A 22,689-nucleotide genomic window follows, 5' to 3' on the forward strand; every position below is an offset into this window, starting at 1 on the left:
TTTTTAGGTTCTTTTTAGCCCATTCAGTGATATCACTTTCACAAACATTTAGATTTATCTTGGGACTCCCTTAAAGACCCTCAGGTTAGGGATCTCAATATAATATGAGACAAGACCACTGATGAAGAAAACCAAATGCAATAAATGTATATACTCACTATAGCTTACTACTGCCACACTGGTGTGATGTTCTACATGCAAAACCCAATTGTCTAAGCAACTTTCCAAAACTGGATAAAATGAGTATTTCATAGACACATCAAGGTATTTCTTTTAGGTGTCAGTCTTACCTGTTCCTGCAGGACCAGCAGGGGCTCCACCCATACTCATACAGAGAGCCTGGGCTAAGGTGATGTAGCATCTGAGCAAAAAAGAAAGACACACACACACACAATTTAATTTCACGGGCATAAATAAGGTTGAGAATTTGCTTCCTCACGTAGGAGTTTCAATTTTCCCTCACATTCAATTTATCACGCATTCAAGCTAATGTGATATGATCCTCCACAGGGAGACTGAAGGTCAGGCACAGCTAGAGAGCACTGCCCCTGGAGCCGGTAGGGATTCAGTGTCTTGCTCAAGGACACTTCAGCAGAGAGAGTGACTTACACTGGGACCTGACCCTGGCCCTCTGGGCCTTCAGAGAATGTAGAATAAATCTGACCACTGCTGTTTCTCCAAAAGCAATCCTCTTCTAATCATCATCGTCCCTTTTGCATCCATTCGGTATCAGTTCCAGTTTTACTCAGAGAATATGAAAGAGAAAAACTAAAGACAGTGGGTGACAGAAAAGAAAAGCAGCGGAGCACATACTAACTGAGGAGAGGGAGGGAATCGGATTGTGTTTCAGGCAGGGAAAGAAGGCGGTAAGGAAATCAGGGCTGTCTTGACGCCTTCGGCCATAAGGCCAGCATGCCACTTCTTTGGAGAGTTGCTGTCTGATGTCTGCTGCTAGCTCCCTCCCTGCTGCTGTCTCTTCTCATCTCTTTCTCCTTGTCTCTCCTCATCCCTTTTCCCTCTGTCTCTTCTCATATTTCTCTTCACATGTCAGCGATGTCTGACACTGGCTGTTGGTGGACTTCTGCCCCCCCCTTTCCCTCTGAGTCTCATTCTCTTCCTCTCTTTGTGTCAGTCATATCTTCTGTCAGTGACAGGAGGTGATGAGTTGAAGCAGAGTAATTATACGCACATCACGTAGGTGCAAGGCTATCAGAAGACAGCATCAATGAAAAAAGGTTACGCCTGCATACTTACTACAAGTGCTTGGCCAGTGCAAGTGTTTCTACTCCTCCTCCTCTCTATTTATTTTCTTTCCAATTCCACTTGTCTTTCCCTGTTGCCCTGCTCAGTCATTAGTCAGCCATAGAAACTGTGGCCCATGAAATTGGAATTGATGTTATAGTGAACATTTCCACTACATCAGTTACCAGTATGTATCTTGGATATTTTCATTAAATACCTTGTTGCTGCTGTGAGCAATTGCCTCTTCCCTTTGGTTTATGAACTCTAATGAGTAGAGCCAACTACGTGGTCATGTGACAGTGTGTTGTCTGCATCTCGACAATGTTATTGAGTCCCTGTCACTCATTTTGATTGGCTGCTATGTGCATGAGGTGCTGCACATATTGAGGCATGACTTGTTGGACTGTTAGTGATGGATATAAAGTCACATTTTCAGCGAGAATGTGGAAATATTCCTTGGTTGTATTTCTACTGTGCTGTCAAACTGGGATACAATTGGTGATGTGTTTCTCAAAAGTTTGAGAACATTTCCACATTTTAAACCAAAACCTTCAAATGTTTTCATTGTTTGTAAGAGCTGTAGAAAAGTAATGATTTTAGACGTTAGGTACAGCTTTGACTAAGGTCACTTTCATTTGATCCAGACCAAGGGACAAAATTATACATTGTTGTCTTTCTGGGTTGTTACTTTGTGGTCTCGTTTCACTCACTGTTTAATGAGGAACTGCTAAAATACACAAAGCAGAACCAAGGCACACCTTTATTTTAACTTCTTTTCACTAACGCTAACCCTATGTAACGGGACAGAGTGCACAGTAAACTCGGCAGCCACACCTTTCTCCTTTCTGTATTTCTCTGTTTTGTGTCTTCAGGTTAGGCTAACCCATTGTTGCTAACTTTGGAGCTAACCCCCTTTACTTTTCCAGCATTTGGGGAAACAACAGACGTGACTTTTTAGCATTTATTAACCGACACACTGTAGTCTGTACTGTACATTTACTGCCAGACTGACAACTTACCGCTAACCCTTTCCTCTGCTCCGCTCGCATCCACCGTCACTTCTCTGCCCCTCGCTCTTTCCCACTCGCTACGCAAACATACTCCTTAACGGAGCTACGCTACCAATAGTTTCCCAGGCAACAACAGAGGTTGACTCACATACCGGAACAGCGCTGCACAGAGACTCCCAAACGCTATCAAATATTAAAAAACATTTTTTGGGGGCTGGCAGGGGTTCTCGTTGTGTCATCATGGAGAAACACAGATTCAGTAACCGTTCAGTAAACGTTGGGTACAGTTTGACCCAGCAGTCTCCATTAGGTTGGGTGAGTTCAAAGTTGTGAAACAACGGGGGTGTTTTGAATACACCTCCGTTTTTACAGGTAATTTGTTAGTCTGTCCCTCCCGCCGCAGGAAATAATGGATTACTCCTGGAAAGCTATTGATGTAGCACTTTTCTCCTTAAGAAAATAACACAGAGATTATTCGACCAATGAGAATTTAGTCGGACGAGAGCATATCGACCAACTAATCGACCCGTCGACCAGCAGACTACAGCCCTATTGGCTACTGTCCCTAGGTTGGTGAGGGGACTTAATATTATACAGAGAATATGAAAATATGTTAAGTAGTAGCAAAGCAGTGCTCCATAATTGCAGTGATTGGCAGTCACCACATTTGGAGAAAGTAATGCTATTTGTATAATTAGTTGTCTGACAACATTTTAATTTGCTGGCAATTCTTTAATGTGACAGATATCAATGTGTGCGTGTTTCTATTTAGAGTTCTTAGTGGTCAGGACAGCTAAAATAAGGTTCTTGCCATTTTAACTCTGCCTTCATGAGAGTGTATGTGTGCCCTCATGTATGGCCCTCTACCTGTCAGTCAGCGGCGTAATGACAAGCCTTTCAGTGCAGCCCAAGAATTCATTCTGGTAGACAAAGCCCACGTCTGTGATGTTGATGATCATCTTGTCTGAATCCTCATTGAAGTAGAAGCGGCACTGCTTCAACCACTCAAAGTCGTTGGAGCTTTTGACATGCAGCCGGCACTGAAGGGAGAAAGGGTAAGGTAAAAGAGACAGGAGGAGAGGCAGAGAGAAGAGAATAGAAGAGGCAAGGAGAGCAGAGAGATAAGGAGGGAAAGATGGCAGCAAGATGAGAAGGATAGAGAGAAGGGGGAGAGAGAAGATGGTAAGTGAAGAATAGGAAATCGAAGGGCACCGTTCAGGAGGTGATGTGAGGTGAGAGATAAAAGCAGGAAGAAAGAGGGAAGGAGGGGTAGGGGGTAAGAATGTATTAGGGAGCATGAGGTGACAGGAGGGTTACGTTAAAAAAGTGGAAAGAAGGCGAGAGGCAGGTAAGAGGAGGATGAAAGAAAAGAGGTTAGAGGCCACAAGAAGAAAATGAGGTGGAGGGAAGGTAAAGGAGAGGGAAGAAGGATGGCAGGAAAGAGATAAGTAAAATAATTATATGGAGTACAGTGAAAATAGGAGTGGGGGGGAGGATGAGTATGAGTAAGAGGATGGTAAAAAGAGGGGTAACAGGTAGAAGATATTATGGGAAAAGGGAAGAGAGGTGAAGAGGACAGCAAACAGATGTTTGGAAAAAATGGGCAGGAAAAGAAAAGAGGCCATATAAGAAAAAAAGATTTGCAGGAAAGAGAAGACAGGGAGAATAAATGAATACAGGTATGAGTGGATTAAATGATGATGATAAAAAAAAACATCCAAACAAAGTTACTCTTCATTCTCCTTAAAGACCAGCAGGGTAATTTACTGTGCCTGCGGGGAGACTTCAATGGCAGCCCTTTCTCTAGGTCTAAATATCACTTGGCTGCCATTAAACATGCTTTGAAGACTTTTGTCAGATATAATTGACTCTTTGCAGTAAACTGTGTTTGGTATTCTGACATCCCAACCTTTGGCCTTCTGAATATCAAATGCAGTTTAACAAAGGGATAGCTATCTTGAGCAGGGGATTAGATCTAAATTTTAGTAGAAATTGTGAAGAGCGTGTTTGTATGGTTCACTGTAATTCAGCAGTGAACCACCATACGATATAGCACATATTGTTGTCCTCATCCCCTAATATCTCCAGTGACTTCTACAATGGATCCCACATCCCAATATCTCTTTGCTGTCTTTATTAAATGTTCAACAATATACTCACCAGGTCATCAAATATGTCCCTCTGGTGAACATGGATAGTGATTAGGGTCTCATACTTGGTCCTCTCTACAGCACTCAGGTCTCTTGTGGTCATATCAATCAGTGTGTTGAGCAGATCCAGGAAGAGCTGGTTGGTCTTGGCCATAATGCGGCGATCATATCGGGCATTGGTCAGGGCCTCCTCAGAGTCCCTTGTCCATATCATCTGGATACCTAGCAAGCCCACCTGGATCAAGGATGAGAATATTTGGTACAGTAATCACATCAAATATTGCCTTGTTGAGCAAACCATAAATGTACTGTGTTCTATGTAGTACAAAGTCCTTGGCCAACATGAGTGCAATGATTTCCGCCTTGCTGTTGGCCTTGTTTTGAAATCATCATGGATTAGTTGTCTGAATCTGACTTTGACCTACCTGAGCGGGGAAGGAGTTGAGGAAGTCGATTAGCTGGAAGCCAGAATCCTGGATGGTCAGGGCAGCCTGTCGGATTATCATGTGTAAAGACCTCTGAGATTCCTTCAGCAGAGCATTGAGCCACACTTCGACATTCCCTTCTGCTGTGACAGGACGCTCCAGCTCCACAGTCTCCCCCTCTCGTGATGATACAGCCAGGATACGGTCATATATCTGAGAAAGGTGACATGTTTTATTGATTACAATCACAGATTGATAATTCTATTCAACTTGCAAACACTGGCTAGGATATTCTCCTCTGTTTTAGTCAATAAGTTATTCAATTTTAAAACCTGTATTGTATTTATTCTGTATTTATTCTGCTTCTGTTATAAATGTTTTTTATAGACCATTTCAGTCCACAAAACAAGAAGGAGCTCAGGAGGTCTAGCGGGTTGTCCATTAAGCGCAGGGTCGGTGGTTTAATTCCCCGGCCCTTCCTGTCCATGTGTAGAAGTGTCCTTGAGCAAGACACTGAACAACAAGTTGCTCCCAATGGTCAGATGGTCATGCCTTGCATGGCAGCTCCATTGTCATTGGAGTGTGAGTGTGTTTGTGTGTATGTGTGTGTGTGTAAATGGGTGAATGAGAGGCAAAAATTGCAGTGCTTCGCCCGATAAGGTAGAAAAGCACTATATAAGTGCAGTGAGAGGGTTTGAAAGATGTCTTTGTTCTTTGTGTAACACAGACCTGTCCAAAGAAAAACAATATAACACTCCATGGTAGCTCTATGAAAGTTCACCTTGTCATGGAATCGAACACATTTGATGTTGTCAAAGACGTTGAGAAGGTGGGCCTGGATGGTGTGGGAGTCAGAGGCCTGGCCCAGGATCTCCAGCAGGGCAGGATCAGAGACAAAGAAGAAACGAGGAAACAGCAGACGCTTCTTCTCCAAATAGCTGTTTAACAGCATGATAGAAAAAAAAAGTTACCTGCAATAGTTTGTCTCAAAGCCGTAGATAAACACTACAAACCAGTACAGGAGCTGAGAGCACAACACTAAAAATACTTTTCAAAACTACTGTGTCCGCCCCTTGAATAATGTTTGAAATACTCACACATCAAACCTTCATATTGTTTTGAGGTGTGAGTTGTTTATTATTATAGTACTTTGTACTTACCCTGTCAGTGATTTCTGGCAGATTTCCAGCTGTTCGAGGAGGTGAGGAAGCAGCTGTCCCATGGTCTCATCTCCAACACATGACTGTATTACGTTGGGCATCTCATGGGCCCGCATCATGATCTTTACCCATGATTTGTCGATGTTAGAGAAACGCTTTGCTTCCTAAAGGAGGTTAAATAAATCACTCATCCGATTGGGTAACACAGCACTGGTTGCAAATCTAGTGATTGTTTTAAAAACATTAATGTCAATGTCAATACTGTCCTTGATGCTTTCCATGTACTTAAAAGATTTAAGTAAGGTAACTATGTTTTAAATTGGCTCAGAATAAACCAAAATTTCCATTCATGAGTAAGCCTCTTCGTCTTTACAGTGTAGTTACATAGAAGAGGAGGGACATGATTTTAAATGGTGTTTTGTATGTAAGTGATAACCATGTCATTTCAATTACTTCAATTATAGAATCTAATGTGAATAATTCACTGTGTAATCTACCTTAGGCAGCTGTTTTGCAATGTCTCCACCCACGAACACTGCCTCCAGATAGATCCAGAGGTTCTGGACAGTCATCCAGTTTTCTATGATGTCAGTGGTGTTGGAAAGATTCTGAACCCATTTCTGAATCTGGGCTTTAAATGGAGTGTTATACCTGGGGAAGAAGTTTCATCAGCATTTAGGCTTTAAATTATACAACACACATTGACAGCATGCCTTATTAGGGACCGCCACAGAAAGTGTTCCAATGAATTTTACTCTCATGGTCCTTGTTAAAATCCTAAAAGCGATAATTATGACCATCAACTTTGTTGTACCTGTTGCTCATAAGAGATCCCAAAATCATCAGGCTGTCCTCCATGCTGGTAATAATCTCTGACGTACTGTCTCCTCTCAGTAGCAGCTCTCCACGGGTCTTAAAGTTTGCAAATGTGAAAGTCTTGTTGTCCCACTCTGCAATTACCTGCTTCAGCTTCTGCTCAATGTCCCGCTCTTTCACTGCACTGATGCAGATATCCTGCATTAAAAAAAAAACAAAAATTGTTGAAGCAAAACATAAAAATACAGTATCACCATCCCAACCAGGATATTGATCATACTGTACAAATCAAAAGAAGAAAAATCTGTTTGGTGATTGCTACACATCTCAAAGAGAAGACAAATGAATTTTAAAAAAGGATTAAATCTAGCATCCATTATCATTATCAATTTTTATTTATATCATCGCTACTACTGTCAAAGTTATGAAGCTCCAAATGCTGTACACTAAATCAATACAAACATGCTCTCCATAAAGATGTCTGCTAGTTTTATTAAGAGAGCAAACCTTTATTAATGCGTTGATGGCTAATTTAAATAGCTTGTATGAAAATGCATGGAGCAGCTTAAACACACATCTATTTGGTGCCAAGATTAAAGCTCACTACATTGTAAGGATGATATAAAGGCATATTGCAAATCTGTTAGTCTGTATGTGCATTTCAACATTGTGTTATTTCTGAGTCAAAAACAGCAAAAGAAAGGAACATTTACTGTATATTCCTGCACTAATTCCTGCATAAATTTATTGAAGAAATGTATTATTTTATTATTACTTATTTCAATATTGCAATGCAAAAGGTATTCACAGGTAAAACTTGTTGACTTCCTGCAAATACATTATTTTGATATCATGTATGCATTTGACCAGTGAAAACAGTTTACAGAATGTCAAGGTATCATTTTATTTGTCATCCACTATATACTGCAAAAATAAAGGCACTTTTCTTTCTGTCTTGGCCTGCATTGGTGCCCTGCTATTCACCTCAATCTCCTCTTTATACTTGAGCAGAGGAGCCTCCATAATGTTGCGTAGCTTGAAGGTATCACTCTCCACCTCAAAGGTATGTCCAGTCACCTGGTCACAAAACCAGATAGATTTTTGGTCAGAATGTGGAAATTAGGGTGTCTATTCTAGTAACTGCATCAGCAGCACGCTGGTGGCTTTGTTCACTGACCTCAGTAATTCTCTTCCAATGGCGTGTCATCATGGCCTTATTGGTCATTAGCTCCAACAAGGGGCAGCACTCACTGAATTCATCAATTGTTTTCTTCAGGTCCAGGAATGCCTGCCATTCCTTCAGAGCACGAGGCAGCTTGCGACACCTTGAAGTGGATTGTGATAGTCAATAAGCTTTTTGCAGCATATAACCCACAGCTGTCTTCCAAACAACACAATAGTTCAACATGAAACACACCTCTAAAGGCCAGATGTGTTTGTCTTAAAAGGACAAGTCCTTTATCTACCAGTGCTGTTGCACCATGTACTCAAAGTCACACTTCTAAAACTGATAGACAGCATTTCTGCCAGAGGAGGAGTTGTCCTGTCTTCTTCAACTGTTACGTCAGCACATATTGCCCTTGTGAATGTCAACTGCTTATAACCTTCAATAGTTTCGAACTATCAGGAGAACACAAAAGTGGAGACATATTGAAAACCATTTTTCTCTAAATGGAATGCCTTAACTTTCATTCCCCTAGCCTCCTTCTCCTTTCATTTCCCTTTGACACAAACATGATGAATAAACCCTTGTAGAGGACAGAGTGCTAAGATAAATGTGGATAGGAATGGTGAAATTGAAATCCTTCAGACCATTCATACCATGCTTGAAAAATATTTTATAGCATAACTCCAGGAGAAGGACTTTATATCAGGCCATAGATGAGGTGATCCGGGGGGGAAGAACTGACTGATGAAAATCATTTCATTTGTTTCCCTTGTTTTTTCCATTTCTTTTTGTTGCAGTACAAATTTTCTTAATATAGTCTTCAAATTTGACAGTCACTCACTTGCTATGGCAACATGACAGTCTGACCTTTTCAATTTAAATCAGTAAAACAGCCAATCAGCTTGGTTCTCTTTAGTCTAGTTTGTATGATATTTCCTGGAAGTGTCTTACTGTTCTTTTCACTGCTCAGTGCAACTCAAGTCAGTTTAATTTACTTAAATGATGTATTAAGACTGATGTCACAGTCAATAAACTGTCTAACCTCGTCTGAAAGTCCAGTAGTTCGTTATTGATCTTCTCAATGTGGATGTCAGCCCAGAGGATATCATAGTAACCATTGACTGTTTCAATGACATTGTTGTAAAGGCCATACAACTTCTGTAGCAGAGTCAGCTGCTTCCTAATTTCCAACAGCTGAGGATGCTGGGTAACTGGAAGTCCAAACAGCTCCTCTCCACCTGTGTAAGTGATGTACTTCCTGAACAGGTTGTCAAACCGATTCTGAAGAAGAGAAGAATGGCAACATATCCAAAATCAGTTTGAGGACTGCATAACAGCACCAAAAATGTTATTTTTCATTCAAAAAAATTGAATTTAGAAGTTTCTTTTTCAGCCAATGAACATTTGGAGTACAATTTGTGTGAAAAAGAAAATGTTACCCTTATTTAAACATAATTACCATGTAAGTCATGTAACTGACAGACTTAATCATAATGTCTAGCTCTGATCTTCAGTAACATACCTGGAACATAATGAGTCTATCACTGGCATCCTGAGGAGCTAGCCCCACTACCATTGGACCATCCTGGAGCAGAGAGAAAAAAGCAAGTCCATGTCAGAGAGTAGAGTCTTGATAAAACCATATTAATTATGTACTATAATTAAAATAAATAGCTTGATGAGAACACTGCACGTGGTTGGAGGGGCTGTTTTTACTTTTCACCTTCTCATAGTCCTTATAAAAGTGTCGACAGTCTTCCACGAATGTCTCCACATTGCTGACCAGTTCTCCTCTGAAGTTCGGCTGCAGAGTCACCAGCTCGTTCTGCACCTCTGTGCCCCGGGACAGCAGCTTCTCCCAGGTGTAACGCAGTGTATCCACTTTATCTGCCTCCTCTTTTGCCACTGACAGCTCATACTTGTGGAGCATGGCATAAGACTCCTGGGAGGAAGAGAAAAGATGCACAACATTTTTGAAGGGAGTGGATGCTAATCTTCCACCTGACATCGTCAAATATGGGCAAATCATACATATATCAACATGTTGGCCATTAATCAAACAGATACAGAGAACAGTGAAGGTCTCACTTCCTGCGTTCCTTTCACACAGCGTTTGTTCCAACTCTGTGATACTGATAAAAAGGATTCAATCCCAACACTTTTACAAACACTACGGAAAAGCCATATGGTTATACACACCAAGGTAACCTTTATGTATACACACTAATGATACATTCAAACACTGCTTGAATGCTCTCTGCTGAAAACATCTTGTCCATTTCCCACTGTGTGCATTTGTACCTGTATGGAAAGGGCAGCAGAAACCACCATATCGTATGAAAGACATAATGCTGTGCTCTACCTCTATGGGACCAACTTGAAAATCAATAGATATTTGGTTCTCTCTGATCTCCTTGAGCGCTGCCATGGCAATACGAATGTCATCGAGGTCTTTGATCTGACGGTTCAGTTTCTTTCCTGCTTCATCTACAAAAGCAAAGATCTGCTCCATCTCTGAACGATATTTCCTGTTACAGTAAAGTCCATAATCCATCATCCAGTTCTTGGTTTCAGCAGTGAGGGACATCTTCAGGTCCGCTGGTGCATTAAAAAAAAAAAAAAAAAAAATCAGAGTGACGTACTTTATAAAAGCAAGGGAGTGAAAATGAAAGTATCCAAGACAAATAGTAATATTAGCATGCACAAAGGCCCCTGTGTGTTAAAAATGCACATTATATTTTTATTTCCTATTTTGTTCAAGTTTGTAAGTCATAATTCAAGAATATGGGTAAAATTCTCAGCAGTTAGGAAGAATATCCTGTAGGGAATTGCAACTTAATCTAACCTGTGAATAGAGCCAAAGCTCCTACTGTGATGTACTCTGGCTCAGAGTTTATTTCCAGCTCCAGGTCTCGATAGTAAATAATCTGGCTCTCAAACTCTGATAGCAAGGGACTGCCTTGGATGAACCTGGAAAAAACAAATCAAACAGCTATTGACATAGTGGTTTGTACTGCTTTCATTGGCAGTAAATGAAACAGTTCTGTGGGCAGATGTGGATATCGATCATTCAGTTTATCATACTTGCGCATGGTGTCTTCACAGTCCTTTCTCCAGATGTGATGGTAACGACTGAAACGGTCTAGAGCAGTCATCACTTCCTGCACAATAATGCATGACAGGAATTATGTAGGAAATAGACAGCATTTAAAAGAAACATTAACATTTTGGATAAGATGACAACATTATTGTTTTATTATGTCTGACATGCTGTCTATGTCATTTTATACTGAACAAATGTGTTATGGTTTAAGCAGGTAGGATATAATAAATCTGCAAAAACAAAACTAATTTTGATTTGTTTGGAAAACTGAAAATGTTCTTTTCATTTGTTTTTCTTGTTTTGCACACATTTTCCAATTTAGCACATGTACTGTAATATGCTTCAATTAAATGTCCCTGTTGAAATGAAACACAGTGTACCTTTTTGGTGGAGCTAATGGAGGTGCTGAGAACAGAGACCAGCTTGACTATCTCCTTGTTCTCAGAAACACTCTTGTAGTAGTTTCTGGCTTGGAATGGAATGGCCTGGATCACGGATGCCGAAATGTCTGAGGTGCTGCCGTCTGAAGGTTACAGAGTTGGGAGGACATGATTTGTGAGTTTGTATAGCTTGGCTTTTGCTTGGAATCCTTCATTTATGATTATACAAGACTATTTAGAGAGAGTTGGAGTCTTTATAACAAGGTTTGAGTCATCTACATCTATAAAACATGTTCATACTGTATCCAACTTTCCACCTCTAAGTGTATGTTTCTGTCAGCAAATGAATCACACTGCAACTTTCATTCCATTATCACACAGTTACACCACATTAGCTACATGTTAGCCAGGGTACAATGTGACTAAAAAGGCCTTGTGAAATTTCAAGATGTCTTTCGTTTAAAAAATCGTCTTCCCAAAGCCATTGATATATTCATGTAATTTCCATCAGCATGTCTCTATCTGCTCCTAGTCGATGCAGCTTTGCTCTGTTGAGCTGTGAAATAAGACATTATGATCATCCAGTGACTGTAGTGCAGCAGCTGTAGCGCAGTAGCACTGTTCTGTCTGCATGCTGGAAACAAGAAATAAGTCACTCTGAAGCCAAAACGGTTGAACTGTCAAGTGGTTAGGTATGTAGATTAAGTTAGGTAGAGGATTCATGTCCTCTCATACCAGCCAGGCTCCTGTATGTTGTTGCTCCATCCTCTGATTCACTCTCAGAACTGTCCTGTTGAAGAGCCGCCATCCGTCTTTCATTCATTTTTCTCTGTAAAAGAAAAAAGACACAAGAAAGTTGTTCAGGGTTGTTTTTGAAACTAATAATGTGTATCCAAAAAAATAAACATATAAATCATTTTCAGTTATGTGAGGAGCTCTTCAGCTATAAAAAAATCCATTACACAGCTTATCACATTCATTTGATCTAATAATTTTGGTAAATAATCTATTTTAACCACACATTAATTTTTACAGGATTCTTTCAAGAGAAATGTGCTGCTTGTGCAAACACTATAGGTCTATGGACACATCTTGTACTCTTCTCTAGTATGCTCACTTATGGGAGTTATAGCTTCCGGCATTAGATAAACCGAACCCACCTTTGAGATCCTTTCTTTGCTCCATTGGCCGACTCCCTTGCTTACGCTGACCACACACTCTACAGCCCGGTTCAGAGCCTGTTGGACCTCCTCCAGAGCTGGAACCATGGCGATGTTAGGGATGGCAAGGGTCACATTGACTCTGAAGATTGCCTGCTGACCACTGCTCTTTCCACGACTGGGTGAGTCACTCTCAGCTACAGGAGGAGAGTAGAAGAGCAGCTTTCTGATGCAATGTGGTGTGACTCAAAGATGGACATTTTATGCGCTCACTAGATGGAACGGGCAAACATCAACCTCACAAGCCAAAATATATTGGAGCTGATAGAGGTCATATGGAGTATGTGGTTAAATTGGCAATATCATACTGCCAGTAGTGCATTTTTCAACTTTAAAGATCAGTCTTAGGACTCTTAGTCCCGGCAGGGCTAAAAAAAAAATAGACAGGTATTGTATTTATATTAAGATAAACAAAAATATTGAGAGCAGCAAATTGATGACACAAATCCCACCTAGGAAGTGCATGAGCGAGGAGGCATGGATGCGCTTGCGTAGCATCTCCAGGGTGTTGCGTGTCAATCTGAGTAAGGCATCTACGTTGCGGTGGTTGAAGTAGGACAGCAGTTCCTGGGCTTCCTCCTCCATCACCTCCATCAGGTCCCTCTTCTTCCTCCTCCTCACCAAGGGAGAGGAGGGTCCAACACTGGCAGGAGGGAGTAAGGTGTTTCTAGAGAAGAGACGGCCCTCTGAGCGACCCTCGTCTTCACCTGATATACAGGACGTGACATATTTACATTAACCCCAAACTCTCACATAGCAAATACAAACTAGAAAAACACAGTAATTCAGAAATAGTATAAAACACAGTAATTTTGTTTTTATCAGATCTTTAAGGGAACAAGACATTCTGAAATTTGTGGCCTTGTTAGTTACGCCTTTTCTATTCTTTCATGTGGCTGTCCTGATGTGCTATTGAACATTAACTTTCTTTCTTTTAGTGTGTTCCATTGCACCTTATTATGTCCTCTTCTATTTGATCTCAAAAGGAAAATGTAAGTATACCTTCACTGTCAATTTGGTCTATGGTCTTGCTCTCGGCGCAGCTTTCTTCCTCAATCTTCTCCACCTCCTCCCTCTGATTGTGGTCAAACTCCAGCAGCATGTTGATCAGTTCATTAGCAGCTTCCTCCACTAGTGAGCTCTTAGTGTGGAGACTCTGAGCTTGTCTTATACACAGGTCCTGTACACATATGTGTATATGACATAAGGGGGGGAGATAATTGCAGTGTAGCATTAGCTGCCCCTTCAACTACACCAAAACATAACAGATTTTTTTTCCCCTGTATACAAAGGGCATGATACTCACGGTCTAAAAACATGAAAATTACATCAACATCTTGTTTTTTCTTTTCAATTTAGCATAATTCCACTCTATATACAGAACGGTGATGAAGTTATCTGGGCACAAAAGTAAATTATGTCAGCTTCAGTTAGTGTTCGTAATTTTCCTACACAGTATTGGACATTCAATGACATATGTAGGGATTCCCACCATTCATTGTGCACTTTACATCATTGTAATGTACAATATACTGCCCTGTCTGTAGTGAGTGTTATCATTCATATAAATACGCAGCTATTCCATCAACATTAATAAATCATGATAGATGACCTGTAGCCTTGACTGCTAATGAGCCACTTTGTGCTCATCCACAGCCTAGGCAGTATCACAACAAGTAGATACTATAAACAGTCTCCTTAATGGAGGGCATTTTAATCTATACATGTTATAGCCTACATGATTCATCATTCATGTAAAGACATTAAATTAATGCCCTTAGACAATAATATTAATAAATTCATAATCAACAGCATCATATCAAGACAGTCACTGAAATGTATACTTATATATGATGAATAATTTGTAATATTTATAAAATCATGATATAACTATCTACTAAAATGTTGAATGTGTGGGTGTTGAATAATTGAGAAGGTGGGCTTAGTAAAACTATAATATATAGCTAGAAACTAATACTGTTTGTTTAGTTGATATGTATTTATTTACCCTGGTGGTCTGAACAAACTCCTCACAGATGACTGGTTCATCCTCTGGGAGAACACACAGTGTGGATCCGCTCATCTCCTGCAGCACTGCATCGATCCTGAACTCCACCAAGTCGTTCACTCTGTCCATCAACAGCTCCAGGTCCACTGGAGAGACAAGAGGAGAAAGAGAGGGGCAGAGAAAGACAGACAGAAGTGGAAGGAAAGGAGATGGTAGGCATTGGGGAAAGGAAGGAGAGAGAATGGAATGAAGAGAGAGAGACATGAACAGCGAGTACACAATAAATCCATTAATGTAAATTTTATCAGATGCTGCTAGTGCTGAGTTGCAGGATGTCTCATGTGTCAGCATGTGGAATATTGATCTCACTGGATTTTTTTGCTTACCCAAAGCCTTGTCGATGCAGCTGAGGTACTTGTCTATGTTCAGTGATGTCCAGTTGAGAGAAGTCAAACCTGGCTGTATAGCCTCATCCACCTGTCAAGTCAGTGATGTATGATGATGCACTACAGTAGCTGTTGTGCACAATCACTCTCATTTTGTCATAAATTCTTGTGTCACATGTTTAATGGTGGGGGTGGGGGGTCTGTTTGCATGACCAAACTGCAATCGGAAAAATGTTTTCTGGTACAGTGAGTGATAGTTTGTACAGCAGTGGAAAATAACAACATGAAACATATTCCTTTTCCAAACAATACAAAACAGCAAAATGTTCACATTTGTCCTGATCTGGATAATGTTTTGTTGTGTGTTGTTCAACCACAGTGATTTCTCCATAAAAAAAGTCATAATTCAACATAATTTGGTGAAACAGAAATATGTTTCTAAATGATCTCTTTAATTATCTTGTGATTGTATTTTGTGTATCCCCAAGTTGGGAAGCAGCTCCACCGAAGACTAATTTTCATATTGCTCATTTTTACAGGCATTATGAGGTACTATTATCCAGTATTTCACTAGAAATGGCAATCAAATAAACAATTTGAGAAAAGTCAGAAAATAATATGTATAAGCACTATGTTTTTTTTGAAAAGAATGAAAAAGTGAACCAAATGTTAAATCAGTTCATAAAGTTGTACCACCTGGTGCACAAGTGCTAAAACAGCTCTGCTGTCACAGATAACGATGGACACTGAAAGTATGCTGTACAAACATGTAAATCCACCGACAAAGTCAAGTTAGTACGTTAGTCACATATTAATTTGCCAACAGGATTAACCTGATGGATCCTAAGGAGACTGTAACCTAATTATACACACCTATGCCCCAAACTGAATTATAATGATTGAATAGTGGATGCAATATTAAATCTCTGTATCACTATAAGTCACCATAAATCATGTCATAGCTTTTATAGAGCCAACAAAGTGTTCAACGTTCAGTAAATTCATAGATATTATGAAATAAAATATTAATAAAATGAGCAAAAATATATACATGAACCAATAAATTGTGATTTTATATTTTTATCAGTGATTACAATTTTGATTTTGGACAGTTACTTTTAATGTTGTTAGAATTAACATTTATGATTATAATAAATTTAAAAAATGCAGGATACTGGCTATATTTTAAGTACAACTTATATCAATTACATCATAACCACATCTTACCTTAGCTACATGCGGCATGGCCAGCTGCTCAAAAGCACCCTGAATCTTAGCCCGCACTCTGGTGTTCTCACTCAACATTAACTGAAAAGGGGAAGACAATAGTTTATGTATTCACTCACAACAGTGTTGAACTGATTGCAAATATGTACAACTGTGTGAAATACCCACCTGTAATTTGTTGTAGTTCTTTTTGAGGCTGTCCTGTTTCTGCTGCAGCAGAGCAGCAAAGGGTGGGATCTCCAAGTTTATCCTCGTCATGCAGTTCACCTCCCTGATCTGGGTCAGAATCTCTGGGTCAAAGTTCACAAACAGCTCCCCTGTCTCTGGCGATCTGACCAGCAGAGAGGCCTGTAGGCCCACCCTGGCATCCTCCATCTGGGTAGGAAGGTTAAAGTAGTTCAGTGAGGGTGTTCAAAAAGGTGAGAAGAGAGAGGTGAGAGGAAAGGAGACAATGAAGCGGAGAAAAAGAGTCAAAAGAAAGGAAAAACAGTACATATGCATGTTGTATATGACTAAGGATGCACAATATTCTCGGCACGTCATCTGTATCGGACGATAAAAGCTCTAAAATGAAATATCGGCATCGGCAAATTCTGCCGATTATGAGAGGCCGATACGTCGCCATCTCCTCCGCCGCGTGACTGTGCTTCCCTTGATGGACTGTGTCCCGGTGCTTCCTCCGTCGGCTCCACTTCACTCAAGCTGCCCGTCAGACTTGCTGCTTCTTCCCACTTTAACCCGTATAACAAACCGGGGCCCAGTGCTCGACATAGAGAGCCAGGGCTAACGTTAGCTGGGAGGCTAGCGAAGGCTAGCTGGCTGTGCTTCCCTCCGGTCATGCTGCAGCTAACGCTCCGCTAGCCTCTCATCTCACGTTAGCCCTGGCTCTCCATGTAGATCCAACTGGACCACCGAGCCCCGGTTTGTTATTCGGGTGAAAATGGGAAGAAGCAGCTGAGTGGAGTGGAGCCTGCGGATGAAGCACCGGGACCGTCAGGGAGAGACAGTCCATCGAGGTGCTGCGGTGTTCGGCTGCACAGATAGGAAATCCCTTGGCTGACAGGATGTACCACTCTGTTTGAGGAAAAACAAAACAAAAAAACAAAACAAACTTCTTCTTCTTTTTAGTTCATAACAGCGGTTGGCAACCAGCGTCTTAGGCGCATTACCGCCACCTTCTGCTCCGGAGTGTGGACCAGAGATTAAATCCTAATTTAATCCTGTCTGTCTAATGAACTCAAAGAAAACTCTACTGCTCCATCCACTTGGCAAGTTCATTTAAGTTTTAATGCTGAGCTCCTGAATCCAGTCTTCCTAAATTCTTCCTTCATATATTGTCTTTCTTGATCATACTTAGTACAATCTATGCTTGCATGCATAATAGTCTCCTCAGCCAGCTGGAAAAAAATATGTGCATATATCGGTATCGGCATCGGCAATCGACCACAATGAGTTGGAAATATCGGCATAACGGATATCGGCAAAAAATCCAATATCGTGCATCCCTAGATGAGACTGTAATTTTTATTGGGCATTTTAAGCCTTTATTATAGACAGAAGAGACAGTTCACAGGAAATCAGGCGGGGAGAGAAATGCAACAAGGATCCCAGCCCAGACTCAAACCGGGGATGTTGTGGTTTATGGTCAGCTTCTTAACCCCGGGCCAACGGAGCAATGGAGGGACATCATAAATGTCCAGATTTTATATTCCTGCTCCTATGTCAAATATGTCATTTTTGTTACATATTTATATTTATCTAATCTAAAATGGCAGGCTCTTTTTTCCAATTATGTATCCTCTCTCCTTTACCTTTTTCATCCAACTGTGATGGTAAAGCATCTCAAACTCCAGCAAGACCCTTGCTACCCTGTTGTAGTTCCTGATGATCTTCTTAGCCTCTGGTGTGGAAAGAACCCCTGGATGCTACTCAGGAAATAGGATAGGATAGTATTATTTAGAAGGAAGAGAAACACTACATTTATTCTATGGTAAATCAACAAAAACGACACAGAGGCACTGACAACCTCAATTTTGTACAACTATGTAGTTTCACTGTAGAAAGGCATATATCCAACATTACCTGTTGAAAGAGATCCATGGGACCCTGGATTCTGCTGTACAGCTGTCGAGCCCACATGATCCGGCCCGCCACTGGGGGTAAGTCCCGGCCAATGGGGGGATCTAGTTTCTGCTTCATGTAGATACGGGAAACCATTTCAATGTCCCGACCATAGTTTTGCAGAATGCGCTGGTATTTTTCATCAATGCCAAGGTCGGGGATGCCCAGTCTGTTTTAGGAAGTCAGAGGATACAGGTAGTTGCACAGACAACCAATATTAAACAAATTAAATAATGAGATGTGAGGAAAATAAAGTGTATTACATTGTTTTATTATTTTTAGATCAAGGTCGATCTTGGTGATTGGGAAAGACTTTTCTAATGACAAACATTTGTACATGTCATACAAGATAATACACAAGTGCTCCATTTAGATGTGCCAGTAAGTCGTGTCAGTGAGCCAGTATGCACAATAAACGGACTAAAAGGAACTAGCACACCTAATTGAAATGCAGCCATTATGTTATTAGTTACACCTGCGTTTAACAAGCTGAAATGCCCACTGTGAGAAAGGTCCAGCCAGAGCCCAGCTGTTTTTTTTTTTGTTTCCCTTTGATCGGGGAATGGTTTTGGTCTGGGATGCCAGGTGAATGCAATTAACTACAACTGATCAGCAGGTAGGATAGAGAAATAGTAGACTTCTGTGCTGAGGACCACGACTGATAAACATTTGTTTAGGGTACAATACATGTGCAAGGTCTGATTAGAAGCGCTAAACAGTGGTGTTACCTTTCAAATTTCTTCAGCACGTTTAGTGCTCGTTCTGTATTTTGAATTTTCTCAAAGGTGCTATCCATGAAACTCTTCAGCTGATTCTGGAAGCACAAAGACCAACAAAAAAAATACATTTACAAAAACTGCCCACTTAATCATTGGCTGCCCTCCAATTGGTCAGCATGTGCCATTTTGTGTGCTGATTGAATTGAAATTGAAACCACACACATCTGGCACACGCCAAGTTTTGGAGCACACCCATTATTATTAGTACAATATAATGACCTCATATAAATCCCAGCATGCCCCACCCAACATCAACCTGAGCAGCGGTCTAATCAACCATAATAACTGAAAACATCTGTGGGGTGCAGGCCCATTAACTGTACAGTGTAATAAAGTGGAAACAAACTAATCAATTGTGTTTGTAATAGTTAACTTACGTGGAGCTCAGCAGTGCTTTTGCAGAATTCCTCATAGTCTACATCGAAGTCAGTTCTTCTCTGGTCCAGGAAACTGTAATGTTTTTTCTTCATGTTGAGCACAATAGCCTATCACACAGACAAACATACAAACACACGGCCTAACTGTTCAACTACAGTCAAACCTGAGCTGGTAAATATTCAATCTTTAATTACTCTTTAATCCCATTTCCTTGAATACAGCTGTTTATCAGGGCTGCCGAGTGACAACACACTGCTGTTGGCAACACAAAATCTAAGTCTGCATGTTAATCAGGGTTTTAAAATAGCAAAGGTCAAACATATGCATAGTGCATAGTGGAATGTAAGACCAAAAATAAGATATGTATATACTGCAGAGCTAACAAAAGGAAATCTGCAATCTATTTTTATAAAGTTCAATCTGGTTACTTGGGCCATCAAAGGACTGATGGAATTACAGAAGGTCAACTGGACATGCAAAACATTTGTATACAAAATAACTGCAAAACACAAACCAATGGAAAAACTCATATGAACAACACATTTTGGAGTTGGTTCTCTTTTCATGATCCATGCTGTTAGTATTGTCATATTGCTATTAATGATATGTACAGTATGTACAGCTCACATGTATGAATTTTACTGCATGTTATCAACTATGACAATGAGTCATGCATTACTAAAAGTTGAGGACCGCAGTGAGACATTACCTCCCATTTTGCCTGCATGTCTGCAGTCTGCATTTCCAAGGAAGCATAGACAAACAGATAGCTCACATTACTATTACAGGTAACATCTACTCACCGGTTACAGACAATATGGTGCAATTCAAACCCAGTTATTTCTGTGACCTATAAAATCTTGGCACAGGTACTCTGCCATCATCTTGCTAATGTACAGCCTCAAGCTCCTCGTTAATGAAATAAAACTCACTTTTGAATACAAATGCAAATGAGTTGCACTGCCACTGTTACAATTACTATCTCAAATATCTCAACTTTTAAAAATGCATTAACCTCCAGTATCTCCTCCTATTTAGCTCTCCTTCGTTATATGCATTTGAGAAGCTCAATTAATGCAATTAATTGAGGAAATAATGGATTTGACCCAATCAGGACAGACCAATTTCACATAAAGAATGAAACTTTCAAATGTTTCTGTGTCACATTCAGTAAAAAGGTTTTCAGTGAAATCTTCTGAATGCTTTGATAACCAGATTTCAAACTTTTATAAGTCATTCTCAATAGAAGTCCATATACACATTTCACATATTCCATCTATGTTTGTGTTAGTTATACAGGAGATGACTTGCTGCAGCAGCCTTATATTTGCCATCTACTTACATCCACTTACATTTCAACATCACTGAATGGCAGAAGAAATACAGGCTCAGCCAGATATCAGTGACATTTCATCAGTTAATGGAATGCGTCTGTGTGATATCAGATCTAACTATATACTCACTTGAAACCTGGTGGCCATCGTCTCCAGTCCCTCTATCTTTGAGTCCTGCAGGGCAGAGTAGGTGGAAATGGTGCTGAACATTTCCAGGATTTTGTTGAGTCGTCTCTGGAATGTGTCGAACTTCCCAAAAATGTACATCTCACTGAAGTCAAACTGTCTCTCTGTGGGAGTCTGTTCCAACTTTTCCTTGGTCTTATGGAAATACCGCTGATACTCCTGGAGGACATAGTTTGACACAAATCTGGTTACTCTTATTTTTATCCATCCATCATACCAAGGTAGTACCAATTTTTTATCTTAATATTCATCATTTCATAGAAATAGCATTGTCTCCACCTGGAGCAGTTTCCTCATTTCGTCTCTGAAACAACTGATGTGTGACTAATGATGACATATTGTAACATAAAATATCTTGACAAACAAACAAAGGGTTTGTGTCAAACTATACCAATAAATGATAAAACACATTTGATAATAAGTTGAACTTTAAAATTAAAGTGATGTACATTATAAATGATGGTACATTTAAATCTACTATCCAGTACCTTGTTTAGGTGGATGGCAGCTCTGATTTTGTCAGCTACAACTTGCTGAGGCTGGTCCCATAGTGAATTAGAACCATTATTAGTGATGTAGGCTTTGCAGGCTGTGATCATCTGGTTTGTCACCTGGAGATATTGATGAGTGTGGAGAAACATATGCATTTGAGTTCTTTGTGTACCCAGACAACTTGAGACTAGAAATGTACAACCTTGGAAGCAAAATATGAGTGCATCATGAGTGCGGATGACAAAAGGTCGCAGAGGCAATTTTGTTTGAGTGCTGTATTATAGTTAATATAAGAACCCTTCTGATGTTTTCATTTTATTCACATCTATTCTTTAATGAATCAACCCAGTAATGTATATACTGGGATATTAGAAATTTTATTTCCATTTACTGATAATCTTGTTTATCAGTCTGTGTTACTATGGCCTTAGCAGGTAAAAGCTGTACCATTCAATAGTTATTCATCTATAAAAACATGAAAATTACAGTTCTCTGAGTGAACTCTGTGAACTCAAATGTAGACAATATCAAGGCTATAGGAAAACTACTCATTCTCATTCATTATATACAATCTTCTTGCATCGTGCAAGATAGAAGCCACCCTTACCTTGACAAATAGTGATGTTATCTTTTCAGATGTGTTGTAGTAGCGAGAGATACTGTGAATCATCCTGATGGCATTAATAAGACCTGGAATTGCATCCACCATTGATACCTGGTTTGAAACAGAAATAATTACTTATGTGTTGGTACAACTTACCTTTTTAGCTGCATTTACTTGCACATGTGGATCTATTCAAAATTGTTTTATGACATTGAGAAGTATTGGTATAACACGCCATTTTCACAAACTGAGGTAACGCAGCAGAACACGTCATCTTTAAAGTGCAAGATCATTTGTCTTACAGGGTCACTGTTGTAAAGAGGGTCGCAGAACTTCTCCAGGCTGTAAAGATACTTGACATTGTCTTTGGCCTCATTGGCTGCATCAGTGATCCTGGTGTCGAGTTCCCGCCATGACTAGAGAGAACAGACCCTTATTGAACATTATGTATTATTCCGTCACAGTGAACATCTGCATATTTACATTTATATAAAAAAAGA

At 40.1% G+C, this 22,689-nt stretch overlaps 1 protein-coding gene across 4 annotated transcripts in view; it reads right to left on the bottom strand.

Moving 5' to 3' along the window:
* Nucleotides 1–22,689, bottom strand: part of dnah5 (dynein, axonemal, heavy chain 5) — a 109,183-nt gene that overhangs the window by 72,472 nt on the left and 14,022 nt on the right. For 2 of the 4 annotated variants that reach the window (XM_067602122.1, XM_067602119.1), the window contains 33 exons: nucleotides 22,492–22,605; nucleotides 22,193–22,300; nucleotides 21,582–21,704; nucleotides 21,037–21,252; nucleotides 19,573–19,680; nucleotides 19,145–19,230; nucleotides 18,378–18,585; nucleotides 18,107–18,220; nucleotides 16,464–16,670; nucleotides 16,296–16,376; nucleotides 15,069–15,159; nucleotides 14,683–14,828; nucleotides 13,677–13,854; nucleotides 13,127–13,381; nucleotides 12,615–12,811; nucleotides 12,190–12,283; nucleotides 11,455–11,597; nucleotides 11,056–11,132; nucleotides 10,817–10,941; nucleotides 10,334–10,569; nucleotides 9,695–9,913; nucleotides 9,494–9,556; nucleotides 9,014–9,252; nucleotides 7,981–8,128; nucleotides 7,788–7,880; nucleotides 6,802–7,001; nucleotides 6,485–6,638; nucleotides 5,988–6,151; nucleotides 5,609–5,765; nucleotides 4,828–5,040; nucleotides 4,413–4,637; nucleotides 3,120–3,292; nucleotides 291–361 (listed from right to left, as the gene is read on the bottom strand). In XM_067602122.1, coding sequence (XP_067458223.1) covers nucleotides 291–361; nucleotides 3,120–3,292; nucleotides 4,413–4,637; nucleotides 4,828–5,040; nucleotides 5,609–5,765; nucleotides 5,988–6,151; nucleotides 6,485–6,638; nucleotides 6,802–7,001; nucleotides 7,788–7,880; nucleotides 7,981–8,128; nucleotides 9,014–9,252; nucleotides 9,494–9,556; nucleotides 9,695–9,913; nucleotides 10,334–10,569; nucleotides 10,817–10,941; nucleotides 11,056–11,132; nucleotides 11,455–11,597; nucleotides 12,190–12,283; nucleotides 12,615–12,811; nucleotides 13,127–13,381; nucleotides 13,677–13,854; nucleotides 14,683–14,828; nucleotides 15,069–15,159; nucleotides 16,296–16,376; nucleotides 16,464–16,670; nucleotides 18,107–18,220; nucleotides 18,378–18,585; nucleotides 19,145–19,230; nucleotides 19,573–19,680; nucleotides 21,037–21,252; nucleotides 21,582–21,704; nucleotides 22,193–22,300; nucleotides 22,492–22,605 — 5,026 coding nt within the window. Of the gene's footprint in view, nucleotides 1–290; nucleotides 362–3,119; nucleotides 3,293–4,412; nucleotides 4,638–4,827; nucleotides 5,041–5,608; nucleotides 5,766–5,987; nucleotides 6,152–6,484; nucleotides 6,639–6,801; nucleotides 7,002–7,787; nucleotides 7,881–7,980; nucleotides 8,129–9,013; nucleotides 9,253–9,493; nucleotides 9,557–9,694; nucleotides 9,914–10,333; nucleotides 10,570–10,816; nucleotides 10,942–11,055; nucleotides 11,133–11,454; nucleotides 11,598–12,189; nucleotides 12,284–12,614; nucleotides 12,812–13,126; nucleotides 13,382–13,676; nucleotides 13,855–14,682; nucleotides 14,829–15,068; nucleotides 15,160–16,295; nucleotides 16,377–16,463; nucleotides 16,671–16,788; nucleotides 16,957–18,106; nucleotides 18,221–18,377; nucleotides 18,586–18,679; nucleotides 18,806–19,144; nucleotides 19,231–19,572; nucleotides 19,681–21,036; nucleotides 21,253–21,581; nucleotides 21,705–22,192; nucleotides 22,301–22,491; nucleotides 22,606–22,689 lie in introns of those variants that run through there. The other 2 variants (XM_067602120.1, XM_067602121.1) reach the window with 2 other exon arrangements.

This window comes from Thunnus thynnus, chromosome 10 (genome assembly GCF_963924715.1).
Source record: "Thunnus thynnus chromosome 10, fThuThy2.1, whole genome shotgun sequence".
Classification (NCBI taxonomy): Eukaryota; Metazoa; Chordata; class Actinopteri; order Scombriformes; family Scombridae; genus Thunnus; species Thunnus thynnus.